The 17957-nt window shown below is 44.3% G+C and overlaps 1 protein-coding gene across 1 annotated transcript; it reads right to left on the reverse strand.

Moving 5' to 3' along the window:
- Window positions 1-1511: 1511 nt before the first annotated feature.
- On the reverse strand, window positions 1512-16852 carry HNF1A (HNF1 homeobox A; the record flags this gene model as incomplete). The annotated part of the gene is given in 11 exon segments (XM_082007900.1): window positions 1512-1639; window positions 2210-2351; window positions 2649-2770; window positions 3052-3194; window positions 3196-3241; window positions 4553-4754; window positions 6535-6692; window positions 7482-7720; window positions 8040-8226; window positions 9114-9313; window positions 16348-16852. Coding segments are annotated over 11 exon segments (1902 nt in total). The 5' UTR covers window positions 16683-16852.
- Window positions 16853-17957: the final 1105 nt, after the last annotated feature.

Consider the following 17957-nt stretch of genomic DNA (forward strand, 5'->3'; position numbering starts at 1 on the left):
GAAACAGTACTAGGATAAAATTCCTCAGAGGATCTAGTTACTGATACTAATCTCTGATGGTTGATAGTATCTAGAGGAAGGTCATACCAATACAAACTGTAATGGACACCTGCAATTTTGGAATTTCCAGATGCGATAACTGAAGAGTTTGCTGTAGGACTTTTTCTTTTTTAATTCTCCCTTATATCTTAACCTTTTAAGAGTTTTGAGCACTTTCTAATCTCAAGGATTTTCTTCCATTTCACAGTTGAAAGAATTACGCTGTTTCGGTCATGATGACAAAAACATGTTAATTAGGGCTTTTTTCGTGTCTGGCTAGTGACATATCAGTGATGTGAAGGTTGAGAGTAAATAGAGAAGAGAGGAATAATTAGAAGATGAATTATGTAAGTAGATCCTTAGGGCTAAAAACCTTCACTTAGTGCAAGTAAGACTCTTAGCCCCCAGGGTAATTATTTGCATATCAGGAACTACAGAATCTAGCCTACAGGGAAGCTAAGAACGAACCATGTTCTGTAAAACAAATTCAAGCTGACATCTTTATAGAGAACAACTGAAAGAACCACTGCTCTTTGTGGGAACCTCCCAGGTGTTGTGCAGTGTCAGAGACCTGTGGAGAATGCCGTCTCCCAGCTCATTCAGCAAGACACATGAGATGAAAATGCATATGGTTAATGCAGGGAAATAGAATCTCCTTGTTGCTGTTAAACTTTAATTTCTGCATTTAAAACAAAGCAGAGCTATATCAAAAATAACCAAGCCATTTCCACTAGGGTAGCGTGATTTTAGAGCAGGTCATCTTTAACTGAGAATGTTTGGTATTTTGGTAGTTAATTAAAGGATTTGTAGCTTGTAGTCAGTGATCCCATACTGACGGGTTTGTGCCAAGCCATTCCTGAATCTGTTTCTTGGTGATTTTTCATTGCAGTCAGGAATTAAGTGTTCTCCCTCTTGCCTCCAAGATACTATTATTTCTCATAGTTCCCATTGGTGCTTCTTTACAGTGAAGGTGAGTGTTTTAAAGATGGTGTCCTTTCTTTGGCAGCTCAGCTTTGCTCTTTTCTGCATGGCTTAGTCTGGTGTTGGTAGGTTTGTACAGGCCCAGCTTGACAAAGGCTGAACTGAATGAAAGTCCCATCCACGCCCTGGCATTTTTGCCACATTGCATTCACATCTCTCTCTATGGGATTCCTTCTTGGACAGCCACAAAAGGACGTCTGGTCATTCTAGGCTGGCTCATGGGGTTTGAGTTTGCTTGTTTTTTGTGGGAGCAGTGGATTTTTAGCAGTACCAGCATCATTCTTCCATGGCCTCTTTCTTGAGCCTGAGACGTCTTCTCTCATGGAGGCAGCTGAGTAAGGCATTTGTATGAGGCGGTAGGAGCTGGAGGTCGACTGAGCGCAGCAGCCTTTCCTTCCTGTGGAAGGCAGTGGTGACAGTGATGGCAAACACAGTTGAAGTCGCACCTGACAGGTTGGTCATGGCAGTCACCCTTGAGCTAGTTGTCTTGATTACTGAGTGGAGGATGCCATCTGCGTGGAGATGAAGGTCTCGATGACATTGTGAGTGGATGGCAGCAGCTGACTGTGGCTGTTGGCGGAGTCAGAGCTTTGGTACAGCACCAGGCTGCTGGAGGACACTGTCAAAGGCACAGGCAGAAGTTAAGTACAGATTCTCATTGCAGTCCCCTTACATGTGCACACACATTTCCAGCATGACTAAAACCTCCTGGCATAGCTCCTTTTTCTATTTTGTGTGCCATTATATACCTAATTCAAGTACAAAGCTAGCCTGAAAGCATTGACAGTGTCAGGGAGTTCAGATTTGAAGGTTGTAGTTGATTGTTAATGTCCCAGTTCTTCTCTTAGAACTGGGGAGATCCAGCTGGAGTCTCTTCATGAGGGAGTCTTGGGCTTTTCAGCCTGAAAACTGCCTGCAGGATTGGCTATGCATGGACACTGATTTTTGTCAATGTTTTTAAGGTTATTTTCGCCTTTAGCTTCTGAAGGGTCCCATTTCCAACAGTCAGGCCTTACACAGCCTGTGGTCTGAATCTTTTCCTTGTACCAGCTTTTCAAACCCCTCAGGACACTGGTAGAGCTCTCTTAGAGAATGGTGAGCCCTAGTTACCATTTTCTGTCTGGGTTTTACAGTGTTGGCAAAGAAACAGCAATATGTGGTTTAAGATAATAGTGGCGGCTGCTCTTACCAGCAGGGCTTGAGGTGAGGCGAGGGCCTGGCTGAAGGTGCTGGATGGTTGTGTCTTGGTTCTGTAAATGTATCGTTGGCGCCTGTGACACTGGCGTATGCATCCCAGACTCTGTGTGAGTCTCCGAGTCAGATGTGAATGCCTAGAGGAAAGAAAGTTATCAGTGCCTGGTTTCTACATCCCTTCTAACAGGCATGAGAGATGAGTGAGCAGGTGCTCTTTCCAAGGAGATTAAATCCTCCTTGATGATGCAGTGAAGAGCTTGCTCTAATGCCTCCAGTATTGCAGTTGGTACCAGCAAGGTGAGGAGATAAGAAAGATCGTCCTGCTGGGATGGCATAGACCACACACCCAAAAACTCTTTGATGAGCAAGGAGCTACCTGCAGACTGGTGCAGTTCTAAGGTGGGGGAACAAAGGCATGTGCTAAAGGCTGTTACCTGTTTAGTTGGTGTCAGGTTAGTCAGGGCGCTGAGATTGGCTGTATCTGTTATCACCATGGTTTGTGGTAAGAGGCCTGTATGTGTGTATTGGGCCACTTCAGACTTGGGGCCGTAGAGAGCTGTGCATGAAAGAAAACAAGATCATGTGGATGCTGGAGCTTTGCATGAGAATAGTTTGGCTGAGTAGTTCTCCTCATGCACGTGGACCTACTATCTGTCTCTGGAACAGTGGGAGTGGAGGGACAGGGAGATGAATGCAAGAGAAAAATAAGTTCATAATTAAAGCAACAATAATAGAATAGGAAAATAGAGTGCTGCAAGCCCAAGGATCCAGCAAATGCTCCAGAACAGAGCCTTTATTTTTTTTGGTTTGCTTGAGCAAATGAGTTCACGTTCTTACCGTGAGGGTTCTGTAACTGGGCCATGGTAGCCATGAAGGGGCTCTGGTTGATGTGGCTCTGGACCTGCTGCATGAGGGGCTGCTGGTAGGATGGGTGCAGTTGCTGGGAGAACTGGACGGGCTGCAGGGTAGTGAGGCTGCTCCATGCTGTTTATTACAGGTACACTCTGGGGCTGGGTTGAGGCCAGGCCTGAAAAACAAGGACTGATGACAGTAGTGTCACACACTATGGCAGGAGTGTGGCTGCTCTGCAATAGGGGCGTCTGAAAGAGTCATTGTGGCAGGCCTGTTGTCACAGGGTGACTTTGGATCCTGCTTTTCAGGTGTTCATTTGTTGTCTGTGATTATGAATATATTTCATGCCTGTGAAAATGAAGTGGGAGTGTGCAAAATGTACAATGCAGACAAGTACCATAAAACCACCTCTGACTTCCAGTGTGTGTTCCTGTGTACATCCTTGTGTACCAGTATACGTCGCTTTCCAGTTTAGTGATAACCTAACATAGAGTTCCACTGGGGAAGCCTTGCTCAGAAGTAAACTCAGAGCATCATCTCATGTCCAGTTCATTATTATTATTATCATTATTATTTTTTCTGAAGCTGTTGGCAACAGAGAGAACTAGGCTGTAGTTGTCCAGCGACATGGAGTGGAGTTTAAGCTTGGGCTTAAACCCTAGGACCAGTGAGAAAGAGGTGGAAGGTTTCACACATGACTACCCATTTCCCACGACTGTACAAACCCTGTTGCTGTAAATCAGCAAGTCTCTCCAGCACTGAGAGATTTCCACTCTGTGGAAAATCTCAAATTTTTTTTTTGTTTGTTTGCATAAAATTAGAATCCATATCATAATCTTGGGTATAAATGAGGAAATGGAAATTAGTTCACAGCGGTCACCATGGAACAAAATAAGGCCTCTTTCTTCCTGAGAAGAAAATGTAAGAGGAGAGTATACATTTTATTTTCCTTTATCTAATGAGATGCACTTTGGCAGTAGACTAGTCTTGGAATGAAAAGAAATCTCATACAATTCCAGAAAAGCTGTTAAAGTGAAAAATGTAACAAAAATAGTAATTACTGCTGTGGGTTCCAAAGGCATATGCTGCTCTTTGCAGGAAGCAGAACAGGATGTTTTGTCTTTCAAGCACTATGAACATGCTTCAGTTTTCATAGTATTAAGGAAGTATTACATTTATATTTGGGAAGATGTAGAGCAGCAAAACAAAACATTGGCATAGGAATAGATTGCAAAAGTCCCTTGCTTTTAGGATGTGGGTTTGTGTGTAACTTAATTCTAATATGAATAAGGAACATCTGTCCCTTAATTCCATTGGTACTTGTAAGTAGTGCTGCTGAAGATCCTTATTGTTTGTGACAGTTTCCCCAGGTTCGTATCACTACCAACTTAGTACTTTTGTCTCTGAAAATGAGGCAGGTAATTCTAACAATTACAGGTAGCTCTTTATCTGAATTCTGACAGAGTCATTACAGAATGCTACTCACCTATCACCAGGGTGGAGGCACCTGTGTTGGTGAATGCTGGTGCTAGGGATGAGGTCTCACCAGCTCCAATTGCCATTACACCCGGCAGTGATGCCATGATAAGGTTCTGAGTTTGCTGGCTCAGTGCATGTGGATTTTGCTCTAGGCTGTGCAAGGCAGTCAGGGTGCTGACAGGAGGGAGAGTTCCTCCAGGAGCTGAGACCTGTGTGAAAGGAGGACTGTGAAAATGCCATCTGCAGAAAGTTGAGTATGGCGAGTCTTGAAATTGCGATAAACATCCTTCTCCCTCTTCCTACCTTCTCTGACCACTTGCTAACTAGAAAGATTTCACGTTTGCCTGTCTGCAGTTTCTCTGTGCTCGCCAATTAACTAGCAAAGGTTGTTGAAATACTGAGTAAATCCTTGCTGTTTTAGTTCTTTCAAGTTTAAGAAATCATAAGGGTTTTACAAACAAGAATGAGATTAGTCCCGCTGCATTCTCTACAGGGAAGGTTTCTCTTCTGTTTTACAGCTGAGGGTAGAAGACAATGCTCAGAGGAATTAAAAGGCCTAGGTAATTTTACATAGTAATTTTAGCTGCAGAGTTCAGCACAGAATTCAGGAGTTCCTCTTTGGTTTTTCCTCTGAGAAATGCCTGTAATTTGCCTTTCTCCCAGAAAGTGTCTTTTAGTGGCCAGTGAATTTTTGGATTGAGATTTTTAAGAGTTGCTGAAAAGTTTACCTAGACCTTTTTCTCATATGATATGTTCTTCAGGCCGCATTACCTGGCTGTTCCCTGCTGTTAGAGAGGAAACGTACCTGTTAGAACAGGACTGTTCTGTGCTTGGGTGTCTTGCTGATTCAGTCTGTCCTTGAGTCATTGAGAAATTTAATAACTTGACTGTTTTCTCAGCTTCTAAAATGAACCATGTAACCTGTGTCTGTGCTCTAATGGGGTTTTGAGTTTGCAAGGCCTTTTGGAGACCCGTAGTTGAAGTACGGTGGAAGAGCAAAATAGCATTCTAATAATTTGGCTGATAGAAAAAATTCAGTGCTTTATATTACACTTTTTTTTTCCTCCCCTCAGACAAAAAACTGTAAGGAATCTTTAGTAAGAGTAAGCACCAACAGGTTAAACAGTGGGACAAATCACCTTGATATCAATGTTAGAAGACAGCTGTAGAAGATTTTCAGCACCTCATGAAAGACTTTTTTTCTTCAGGAAGAGACCAGAAAGCCAGCAAAGTGAGTGACTGACAAGATTTAAATCATACTCATTTTTTCGGGTACTTAACTTTTCCCTCAGGACGGTATGCACTAAGGCAAACTTCTACCAACTGTTTCCCTGTAAGCAAGGGAACATGTGCAAACTGAAAATGATCAGTCATGTAGTTCTAGTGCCTCATTGCTAATTATGTGGGAAAATTTATAGTAAAAGCTTGAAAGAAAATTTGCTTTGAGAAGGCAGATTGCAGCAATCTAGATATCCAGTAAATGTCTCAATGGTATGTGCTGCATACAGGCTGTTGGGCTTAATTTTTACAGCTGAGATGGGTGTAAGTACAGGTCTCTCTTCTGTTAATCCCATTGGTGTCTGATCAACTATCTTGAGACGTGTAGGGCTCAAATGAGAGTTGGAGATCAGATGATGAGAATCTCACTGGGGAAAGGAGGAGAGAACAGAATTTCCTGGGAAGAAGGAAATTGTGTCATACCTTGAGCTCTGTTTTTTCAGAGTAGACTGTTTTAATTGATTGTAAGGAAATGGCTATACTTCTTGCTTTTGTGCTCTAATACGTGCCCTCACCAGCAGTCTAGAGGGCGCATGTATCTTGGGACTGCTCATGTTACATGGTCAGTGCAAAGTGGCTATGTAATATCTCTATAAGAAGGTGGTTTTAAGAGTATTCTAGGAAAACTTGCTTCTTAATAGTCTGTATTGTGACCACAGGCAGAGGACCTGATGTCCTCCAGTCTCCACAACTTAAGTATACATCACTTACCAGCTTAGTGTCTGTGGTCAGGAGGTTCTGGCTGGGCTCCAGTCCAGGGGGAGAAACCTGATGCAGGATGGTTTGGGTGGTCACCATGGAGCTGTTCCCATGGTGGTTGCTGCTGGAGGACTCTGCCTCGCTGGCTGGCTGCTGGTTGTACCTCACTCCTGCATCACAACAGGAGAGAAACTGGTTGTCGAAAATGAGAAACTGAGAAACTTTGGCAAGTGCTAAGTTCAGTTTGCTTTGCAGGTGCTTGCCTTTAGATGTTCAAGCCAGAGACAAGGTGGGTAGTAGGGGAACCAGGAGAATAGGCATTCTTGCCACCCTGCCCTGGCTTTCCTCTGTAACTTGGTACAACCGCTTCCTTAAATACTGACTTCAAGGTATGGCTGTGTGTGCTGCAGGGAGCAAGCATGGTTCACTAGAAACCACCCCTCTGGATGTGGCTGTAGAGAGAAGAGAGTCTCGGTGATATCATCTCTTCCCAGAGTGAGAGCAATTACCAGCTCTGACCCATGAAGCCGAAAAAGCTCTGCTCTTTTTGGATGGAGAATGACCTTTCCTAATGCCTGAAAACTCAGTCACAGAGCCTGATGGTGCTGATATGTATTGGAAAGAAAAGGATACAGAACTGACTTGTGATGGTAGCCAGTGGATGTCACCTTGAAAGGGGATTACTGCCTGCCAGCTATGAGGGAGTACAGGATGTCAAAGAGTAAGTGAGGAGATTTGGCTGAAAATTTTGTTACTGAACTTTGTCACTCTTGCTATTCTAGCCATGTCTCCAAGTGAGGAGAGTGGTCTTTGTCACTGATGCTCTTTCCTTGTAGCAAGTCTGCTTTTTCTATCTGTAGATTCACCTCCTAAAGGGCTGGACTTGAGATAGTTTTGGTGACTGAGTTTGGGTAGGTTCACTGGTGTCTCTTCCAGATCTCCCTCTAGTTGTTTCTTACCGTGAACTTTGCTGGGTGAGAGAGCAGATGGTGGCTGGAGGGAGGAAGAGTTGTGAGGAGTTAGAGGAGGAGCAGAGGTAGGCTGTGGTCCGCTGAAGGTGTCCATGGCCAGCTTGTGCCGGAAAGCCTCCTCCTTCCTGCGATTGGCAAACCAGTTGTAAACTCTGACCTCTGTCACCAGGTTCGAGCCCAGTCCCTGGGCCTGAGATGGGGAAACACCTCTCTGAATACACTCTGCTCTGTTGAGGGAAAGCACAAGAAGAGCCTTGCTGAGCTGGGCTTAGTCAAAGAGACAGAGGAAGCATGCAGCCCCAAAGCCACTGTGGTCTGGCACACTGTGTGGGAGGATCCTGACAGGTACAGCAAGACGTGAGGGGTTACTGATCCTTTGTGGACAGTGAATGCTCAGTTGTGCCATCTCATTCAAATGTGGCTGGTGTCAGTGGTGACATCCACTGCTGTACCGTTAGCCTGCCTCTCATAGGCGCTAGCAAACACCAAGAACACAGAGAGGCCCTGCTGTGCTCCTCTTCCTCAAAGCCAGACACCCATCTTTACCTGTTGCACTCTTCCACCAGTGCCTCTCTCTCTTCTTTGCTGGGGTTTTTTTGTCTCTCATAGGCTTGGAACAGGATCTGTTGTGAGGCAGGACCCCACTTAAAGCGGTTTCTTCTTCCCTTCTTGGTGGGCAGGTCATCTCCCATGGGCTCCTCTGTCAGGATACCCTGGCCAGCGTGTGTGAATTCTGCAGGCACAAAAAGGCAAGGAAATTTGCTTTCTGGAAGCATTTCCAATAGTTCTGCCTAGCAGGCCCGATGCAGCTTACCCTTGGAGAATCTCTCATACAAGATGGAGGACTGAATCTAAATGGGGTGGAAATAAAGTTCCGTAATCCGCTGAAATTGATAAGATGTTCCTAGCAGGACCATATTTACCTGTCCTTTTTTTTTTTTTTGCATGCATTGAGCCTCTGCTCCCACCTTGGAGTCGTGAAAGCAAATGCAAGTGAGTTTAGAGCAAGCATGACTGGAGTCCTGCTTTCCAAAACCATCCAAAGGCCAAATGTCTCATTTGACTTGCAACGCACCAATACAAAATTAAGACAAGATTCCAGCCAGGCTCATGAATGTAGAAGTGCGTGCTGCAGGGATGGGTTCCCACTGGGTGCCTGTAATGAGGGGGCTTAGAGGGCATGAGGTGATAGCCCACAGTGTTGTTTTGCAGTGAGTACAGCAGCCTGCTGTTTTTGCAGCTAGAGGAACTGTTGCTTTAGCTGAAATTGCAAAAGCATAGCTCTCGGGCAGAAATTCTGTCTCTGTCATCTGTCCACTGTGCTGCTTTAGTCTGAGGATGGGTGTAGAACTCGTAATTGCAAATGGACGGTATTAGTTTGCTTCTCTTTAGCCAAATGGAGGGTGGGGTGGGTGACTGCAGGCTGCTTCACGAGGGAATGTTTTTCTGTGTGCTGTTTGGTTCACCTTACCGCTAAATACTGACCTGCACTTCTCTAAGCTTCCTGCCAAAAGTGGCTTTTCCTTCCCCTTTTCCTTGATAAAGATAGGGAATAAGGATTAGCAAGGGAGAGCAGAGACCTTTATGAAATTGAGATAGAACAGTTGTTGCCATACTTACGCTGGGCCACCTCTCGCTGCTTGCGGACATACCAGGTGTAGAGGGCTGCCCTTTTTTGAGTCTTCATGGGAGTGCCCTTGTTGAGGTGTTGTGAGAGGTGAGACTGGTTCAGACCAGTAGTGTCCACCACCTCACGCTGAGGGATGTTGTGCTGCTGGAGGTAGGATTTCACCATCTTTGCTACTCGCCAGGGATCCTCTCTGGAAGGAGCAGAAAACACTTCTCAGAGATCTAACACCTGCACTCGGCAGACCTGCATTCCAAGGAAGTGCACTAGTACCTCCTGAGGTGCACTTTTTGTGTCAGTCATCACCTTTGTGTCTGGCGAGGCCAGAGTGTTAACTGGCTGCATAAGGCAAAGCTGTTCCTCAGCGTGCTACTTTGTTCAATTTTGACTCTGCATTCAGGGTAAAAACTGCATGGTATTAGAAATGAAGTGCAAAAGATGTAGCGCTAGCTTCCTTTAAATGGTTCGCAGTAGGCACTTTTATCTCCCCTTAGAAGGGCACTCTTTGGTTATCAAGGGAATTTCCCAATACATGGCCATAGACTTTGCTGTCTGTGCTCATTTGGAGACAAGTTTTGGCCTGTTCTGTCTAGGCAATTGTCACCTGTAAATGATAGAAAGTGCTGACTGCTGATGTGAGCAAGGAATGGACCCTTCTGCTGGAAAGTAATGTGAATGTAAAGCATTTTTTCTGCTAGTGAGAAATAGTGTAAGGAGGGAAGTGATATTGCATTTCAGTATTCAGTTAGATGTTTTATGACTACAGAACTCTTTTCTCAGAGTTGGCATCTCTCTTCCCTTTCCCTACACAGCTTTTCTTCTTTATCCCCCTTTCTTTAAGAAGGCATAGGTGCTTGGGATAGATGTACTTAATTTTTCAAGACAGATTCATTGTGATATTAGGCTGAACCTAGCTCATGCCCTGATTCTGGTCCAGGTTGGGTTGCCTTGCAGTGATTCAAGAAAGGAAAACAGGCTTTCATCATACTGTCATGTGACAGTTATGTATGCATATGTATACACCAAGCCATCCAGGATTATGTTCTTGCACATCTGCTACGTGTTATTCAAACACACTGATTCACAACTAGATCCACTCAAGTTTCTAAATGCAATAAAGAACAACAGGCAAACCACTAACTCCTCCTATTGTCACCCTCCTTTAGGGTAACAGCTGAGGGAATAGACCTATTTGAGACCTACTCACAAAACTTGAGACGCTAATCTGATTCAGGATTTGATAAGGAATGTGAATCTATAATTTTTAGGATCTCCGATTAGAATATCCATGAAGGTTCCTAAGGAAAATAGAGAAAACATGAGACTGACTTCTTTGTGTGTATTGGTTTCACCAAAGCTGAAAAATCACAGTAGAAATAGAAAGATGTGAAATGAGGCAGTTGAGATCCAAGCAGTGCAGGAGCCTCTCTACAGAAAAACCTTTGGTTCATTTTTAACAAAGAGCATCCTTCTGTGTGGAATGTCTGGTGGAAGTGGTTTGTATGCTGTAGAAATACACTGGTGTCACATGCAACACCAGCATCAAAGGAGAAATGGGGGGAAAAGGTACCAAGGATTGTGCAGAAACTGTAACAAGAACACACAGGTCTGAGCAGCAGGGAACAACTGTGCTGTTCGTAGCTTTGTTGACTCAGGAGGTTGCCAGAGGCTGCAAAGTGATAAGGAGGACAAAGTCCACACCTGTTCTCTCAGTATAAACACCCTTATCTCTGTTCCCCTGCAGCCTCTCTCCCAGTGACTGGATAGTCCAAGGAGCAAGCTCTGCTGCAGTTAAAGTGTGACAGAAGCAATGTCAGCTACAGCTTTCTGAAGAACCTGCTTTCTTAAAACAGGAACATTTGTTTCTCTTTTACAGTGGCACGCTTGCTATAGAGACTTCCAGCTTCTTCCCTTAACCATCTTTGTCTTTCAAAAGCCTCAAATTAGGATGAACTTATGAAAGCTTTTCTTTCCTCTGTTGTTTTTTTTTTAATTCATCTCTCCCAACCAAGGACCAGTCTCCTCCCTCTGTATTTGTGACAGTCTAGCCAGAACCTGCACCCTTAATTGGTTACACAAGTCCCTATACAAAGGAGAAAAGGCTCTGACTTGGAACCTCTGGTTTCTTAGATTTCCACTAGAAGAGGAAAGACTGTGTTACCACTAATGGAAATCTCTGTTACGTGTTGATTTCCTTCCTGCACCCCAATCATGAGGCACTTTCGTCTCCCCTGTCAGATCCTCACTTCTTTGTGCTAGGAATAAAGCAGAAAGTATCTGTGAGTATCTTCTCACAGTGGTTAAAGCCCAGTGGTTCTTCTGTCTTCTTTTGAGACAAAGCAGGGAGCTTTAGGAGGCAAAACAGTACAGGGTAATCTTAGTACAGTATGATTTCATAATACAGTTGTATGAAATCCTAGCTACTCTGTACATTGTCAAAGCACAGGCTGTAATATCAATGCAGCAATTCCTTTAGGCCCAAAGCTACATCACAGAACAAGTGATGGCAGTTGGTCAGCTGAACCCTGGCATGAACCATTGCCCAAATACATAGTTTCACCTGGAGAGCCTTCACCACTGACTAAGACATAAGTTGAAACCTTTGCTCTTTCACTGGTGGCAAGACTGTCATTGACTGTCAGAGGGTAGGATTTCACCCTAAACCTAGTTCTCCTGTTTGTAGTTCCACTAAAATCTCAGTTGTCTCAGTGAGTCAGAACTACAGAAATGGGTGTGCCTTGCTCAAGCTCTCCTTCTCTATCTCCAAGTCTGTCTCCTGCTTTTTAGCTTCCCTTTCTCCCCAGATGCAAACTGTGTCTCCATTCCTCTCTTGTTTTCCAAGGTCTAATCTCTGTCTCCAAAGTCTTACACAGTTATGTTTTTACGTCCTTCCTCCTAAGTCTTGCTCTCCTGCTCTCAGTTGCTTATTGCCATCTGAGCATAGCCCCTCTCCCTGGCTCATCTCAACCACAGGAGCCTGGGTCCTCTCTCCATGGCAGCTTCCCATTTTCTTAGTTCTGAGGTCACTTTTTAAGGGCGTTTTCACCTCCCTTTTGTTACCTGAACAATAAGTAACCCAGGTAGTTAGTTATAAACTCAAAGGGAACAAGAGGCTGGTTGATAATTTATAGCAACATCTCAAATTTAAATGGAAAGTAAATATCAAGTTGTTAGCATTAAAGAAAACCCATTCCAGAGAGCTGGAGATGTAACATTCAGGGGACCTTCTCCCTCCTTCACTCTTTCTGACTTTTCTCTTTCCTTTGTTCCTTTCTTTCCCTTCCTCTTCCTCATTCTCTCTGTCTCTCCTTTCCTTCTTTCCTGTTCTCAGACTCTCAGGCAAGAGAAGCCTTCATTTCCCTGAGGTGGGTTCTGAATTGCTGCTTTGGACCAGAGCTTGCTTAAACAGAGGTTCAGAGCCGTGAAGTACTCAGGACCATCCTCTGGCCCTTTCCTCTGGAGCCTGCTAGACAACCCTCACTGATGTCAGTGCACAGCCTGGAGCCGGGCTAGGCAGAGAGCAGGGAAGGTAAGACTATCCCGGCAGGGTTCCTTTCTATTGAACTTGGCCTGGTTTGCCTCATCTTGGTTTATAAGTGGAAATGAAAGGGGTGTGGCAGCTTCATCTCCAGATTCCCCAGCTAGAGCCATTCTAAGACACTGCTTACACAGGGGAAAGACTGAACCTTTATCATTCTATCTTTGTTTTCTTTTTTTCCTCATGGAAAACACGCTTTTATCCCTGCCTCCAGGGGAAAATCTGTTGCTTATCTCAATTTCTCTCTTTCCTAATGGAATTTCACCCCTTGCCCTACAGGTGAATTGTTGCTATACCTCTCCCCATTTGCTGTACCTGTGGTAGTATGATCTGTCCCTTCCCCCAAGGTAGCCTCTCTTGCTTTCTACTCTGGAGAATATCTGGGAATTACTCCACACAGCTCCATCTCCCTACTGAGTTCTTCATTCTAGATGCAATTTGCTTTCTGTGTGGAGTGATATGGAAATAATGTTTTTATTCAAACTGTAAATCTGTGGAACATCAGTGGGACAGATTAAGGGGCAAAATGAAATGATGTTAATTCCTCACTAGAGAAACCTTTGAACTGCCTTTAGCATTTTTTTTCTGTAGGGACAAAATCTAATCAATACCCACAGCTGCATTCAGTCATGTTGGTGTATCTTCTCCACATCCTATTTTACTCAGCTTTAACTAGGGCTTTCCAAACTGTGGTTTCCACTTCAGTGGTCCTGTGAGGACATACTTGGTCTCTTGGTGCTGTCATTTTTTTCCTTTACAGCTCCTAGCTCGTAGAGCCTAGCAACGGACACTTTCCTGGTTCCACTTTATAAGCAATGGCTGCAGTTACCACAAAGACTTCGTTGTATCATTAGTAGCTGCCCACAAGTCAATCTCTCTGTTAAAACGTGGTCTACAGTATTAGGCCAGGAATTGTTAATAATGCCCAAAGAGGCTTCTGCCTAAAGGCAGAAGTGCCTCCATCTGGCTTTTGGATTTGAAATCCCTGTGTAGATGCTGAAATAGCTTTGCAAGTGTTGAAGTTTTATTGGGAATCCCTAGGCATGGATATTCTTCCCTGCCTTCCTTTTATCTGTTGCTGGGAGTAATTTCTATTATAGACTGTTCTGCCCTGTCTGACAATACTTATAATACTACTTTAAGGACATTACCTTCAGGCATCTATTAATGGAAAGGTTTGTTCTTAAAAACAAAAAAGTTTATTAGTAGGTGACAACTGCTTACATATAATCAAACCCTGATACTGGTTCACATGCTTCAAATAGATTCTCAGACATACAGCTGCTTTTTTTTTTTTTTTTTCAATCTTTGACCAGAAATTTGAAACATGTTAATACAGACTTCCTACTATTTTCATTTTACCTTGACTAATTTTGATCTATTATATTTCTCCATAACTATACTTGTAATTTTTTGCTGAAACCGAGGCTTCTGGTCCCCTTCTACCGTCCTCAACAGCAGAAGTGAATTGCTGTGTCCTGTGACGTGGGGGACTAGCGAAAGAAAACTCTGACGTTTCAGAATAAAGTTTTACAATTAAGACCCCAGATGAGGCTTAAGAGATACTTGTTCTTGCCCAATCCTTTCTGTGCTATTTTAGGGTTTTAGGTGGGTCATAGAATCTCCCTGTACCTTGGTTCCCACTTCTTACATGGGAATGCTGCCCAGCTGACTGCCTAGAGAGAGAGATGTGAGACTGTTCATCAGAAAGCATTAATATGACAGGTTTGCAAGAGAGGCAAGACTGTTGTGCTGAGGCTGGTAGTAAGCACAGAAAAGACTGTCAGCAAGTTCCTAGAAAGGCAGGGAGGATCAGAAATGAGAATTCATGTTGAAGTGAGGGTGGCAGGAAGGAATTCCCTCCATCCGTGTGTCTGTTCTTAGATCACAGCGAATGGCACTTCAGTCCTACTTCACCCATTCATTGCAGAAAATGGGACAAAGTCAGGTGCTCTTCTTCAACTTCCATGGATTCCTTTGTGGAGAGATGCCTGATAAACCATCAGAAGTTAATGATCAAAAAGCTTATCAGGGTCTTTTCATCTATAAATTTATAAGACAAAAGAGAAATAATAAAGCCATTGGATAATTAGTAACTAGCCAGGGCCCGCCCGGTGCCACTGGGCTCAAACTACCCCAAGGCCTGTACGCAGACTCAGGAAGATGAGAAGGAGACAAGGATGAGGGGAAGAAAAAGAGTGGAAGGGAGGGAGAGAATTAGCCAAGACAACAACAAAATGGGAGGAATAGAAGCAAAGACGAAAGTGAGGAGAGAACGGAAATATGTAAAAACAATGAGAGAGAGGTAAAGGGAGCAGAGGAAACTAAAACGTGTGACAGAGCTGGAAATGGGGAAGAGGTGAAAGACGTACTGGGCCAGAAAGACTGAATTATTGGGAATGTTTTCCCTGCCCAGGTAAGAGCTGATCCAGTGAATTTTCCTCTGTTGGGTGCTGCAGAGTCATCAATTCCCAGTCTGCTAGGGAGCTTTCGTCTCCTAAGTATTTACAGTGAATGCTAACTCTTGTCATGCTGTTTTTCTAGCTCTGGCCTTTTGCGGTGGAGTTTGGTGTTTGCTTCTTGTTGTTACAGTTTATGTTAATTTCCTTTGCATGTATAAGGGAGTGATCAGCAGGCCTGAGAAATTGTCTGGATTTTAGTAGAGGTTTAGTTTTAGTAAAGATTTTAAGTGCAGGATGTTGCTGCATCTTTTTGTCTTCTATCAGCTTGTCGTTTCAAATTACCTCCAGAACAGGTGGGCAAGATTCTGCTTCTGTTGTGATAGATAGGTTGGATAGACCTGATCCTTGCTTGGACAGACTTTCCAGGCTGCCCACGGGAATTGTATCCCAGAAAGAATCCCAAATGGGAATCCCGGTGAATGTTTCTTCTGAGTCTGTAATGAGGCTTATTGGTTTGGGGAACTCTTCCTGTCGTTTGATTTCAAAACTGCTTGTATGCAAAGGCAAATTTGTGTGGCAGTAAAACCTGTAATTGTTGCTGTATATGTACTTTGTAGTTGTGACAGGCAGTGGATGCTAGAATAGAGTGTTCTGGCGAGGTTTCAACCTCTGCGTGTATTTGGTGTGTGCTCTTTCTACAAGAAAAATCCCCACTGAAGTCAGGAGAACTTTGCACTCAAAAGAATGACAAGAACAAGTTCTCTTGGTTTGTCTTTGACCAATAATCTATAGCAAAAAACCCAGTAAAATTAACAATATTAATATACTTAAATATAGCAGGGAAACAGTGCAACTTCACTTTACTGTACATCCTCGGGCAAATATAGCACCAGTTAGGAGTGACCAGATTTTTTTCTTTATTTTTTTTTCCTACCCTGATGACTGAAATTGTGAATCCTATTAAAAATTTAAATCCAGCATTCAGTCAGAGAGATACAAGTTATACAGGCCTCAGAGTGTTCTGAAGCTTTATGATATAAGCACTTCAAATATATAATCAGGCTCCATGACTCCATGCGTTTTATGTGAGATGAAAGGAAAGTTTGAGGGCATATAAAGAATTTGGAGAGTGTTTTGGGGCTGCTAGTCCTGGCATGGATGAAGGTTGTCTCTGTGCAGCTGAATCAACTGTGAATACCAGGGACACTGAGCGGGAAGGGAAAGAAAAGAGATTTAGAGGGAAGAGTGCAAGAAAGCAGCAAAGAGGAGCAGCAAATCTGTCCTTACTGTAATAGTCTTTCCACCACAGCCTTCTGGTGAGCAGCCTCCTCAGGGCTCAAGTTTTCCAGCTCCTTCATTATTGGAGGGGTAAATTCCTCCCCGTCATCTGAGGTTTCATCTTCTGATAACCTGGACTCCCCCATTCCGTTGGGGAGGTTGGGGATGTCGGGACAGGGTTCCCCTTTCTCTGTCTGGAGGGCATTGATAGCACGCTGACTTTCACTCTGGAGCACGTAGGGTTCCACTTCGCTCAGCGCCTTGATCAGGGTCTCCTTGGTTAGCCCTGACTCCAGCAGCGCTCCCAGCAGCTCCACTTGAAGATGACTCAGCTTCGAGACCATGGTCTTCAGGCTGGTGTCTCTTGGATTTGAATTTCGGGTTATCCTGCTTCCAGCTTCCCTACACCATGTTCCTGAGGTAACACGCCCGACTGTCAGGAGAGTGGGCACAGCACAGCCTCCTGCCTTTACACCCCCCCAAAAAAAACAAAATACAAAATTGAGCCACTTCAGACCCCCCACGACTGTCCTGAGCCAGTGCTGATAAAGGGACCCTTGGCTATCTGTTTACATTGGAGCAATGTAAATTCTCCAAGGTTCATATTTATCTGTGTGCTTAGCAAGTTACTGAACTTTGGACTTCAGCACTGCAGCAGCAGTTCACAAAGTGCAGAGGGAGAGAAAGCAGGGGGAGGGGGAAAGAGAGGGAAGCAGAAGAGAGAAGGAGGGTAAAAGGAAGGGATAGAAAGTCTACAGCATGGAAAAGTAAGCTATGGAAGGAAAACCAGGAAAATGAGGATAGAGAAATGTGGCTTATTTCTGGCCCTGTTAGTTTTAGAGAAAGGAGGAGGTAGACTACCCAAAAGGAAGAGGTGCGTTTGGCTGTGCGCGGTTCAGGAGAAGGTGCTGCTGTTGGAAGATTGCAGAGCCGGCTTGGAGCTCTGGCCGTGGTGAGCCAAAGGCTTTGGGCTGAGAGAAAGACACGCTGGCAGCATCACTAGCCTTTGTGCAACCCCCTCAAGTAGAGAAGTGTGACCACTGGGTTTGTATGACTGTTCCCAAGACTCACAGGATGTTTTGGAGCTCTAGCTGACTTCTGTGGCAGAGCATCAAGTGTTAAATGACTTTTGCACTTCTGGCTTTGGCTTGCTGGGTATCTTGATATGCAAATACTAGTACCGCCATTATAACTTGCTATGTTTATTGCTTAATTGATGAGTGGGAGCATGGTACTCAAATAATTTGGGGGATTACAGGGCTTGCCCCACTCAGCTTGTGATTCAAGCACATGATAAAGAATAGCCTTGGGTGTTGGTTCATGCTGGAAGTCCCTGCCCTATCATCAGTTGCCCTGCTGCTTCTGAGAAGTGCTCTGGGCAGGCTTGTGGTTACCATTTGCCATCTACCTCCAGCCCCAGTTGATACCAGCCCTGCTCTAAGGTTCTGCTCCCCCCTGTTGGGCGACTTCCTCAAGCATTCTCACTAGCTCGGCTGGAGCCGCTTAGTGCAGTTCTCAGGGCGTCCTTATAACCAAATTGTCTTTTCTGGTCTGAAAATACATGGCTGAATCTATCGACTTTTGAGTGGCTAAATTAGGGAATAACTTGATATGCACAT

This window comes from Phaethon aethereus (genome assembly GCF_964289735.1).
Source record: "Phaethon aethereus genome assembly, chromosome: 17".
NCBI lineage: Eukaryota > Metazoa > Chordata > Aves > Phaethontiformes > Phaethontidae > Phaethon > Phaethon aethereus.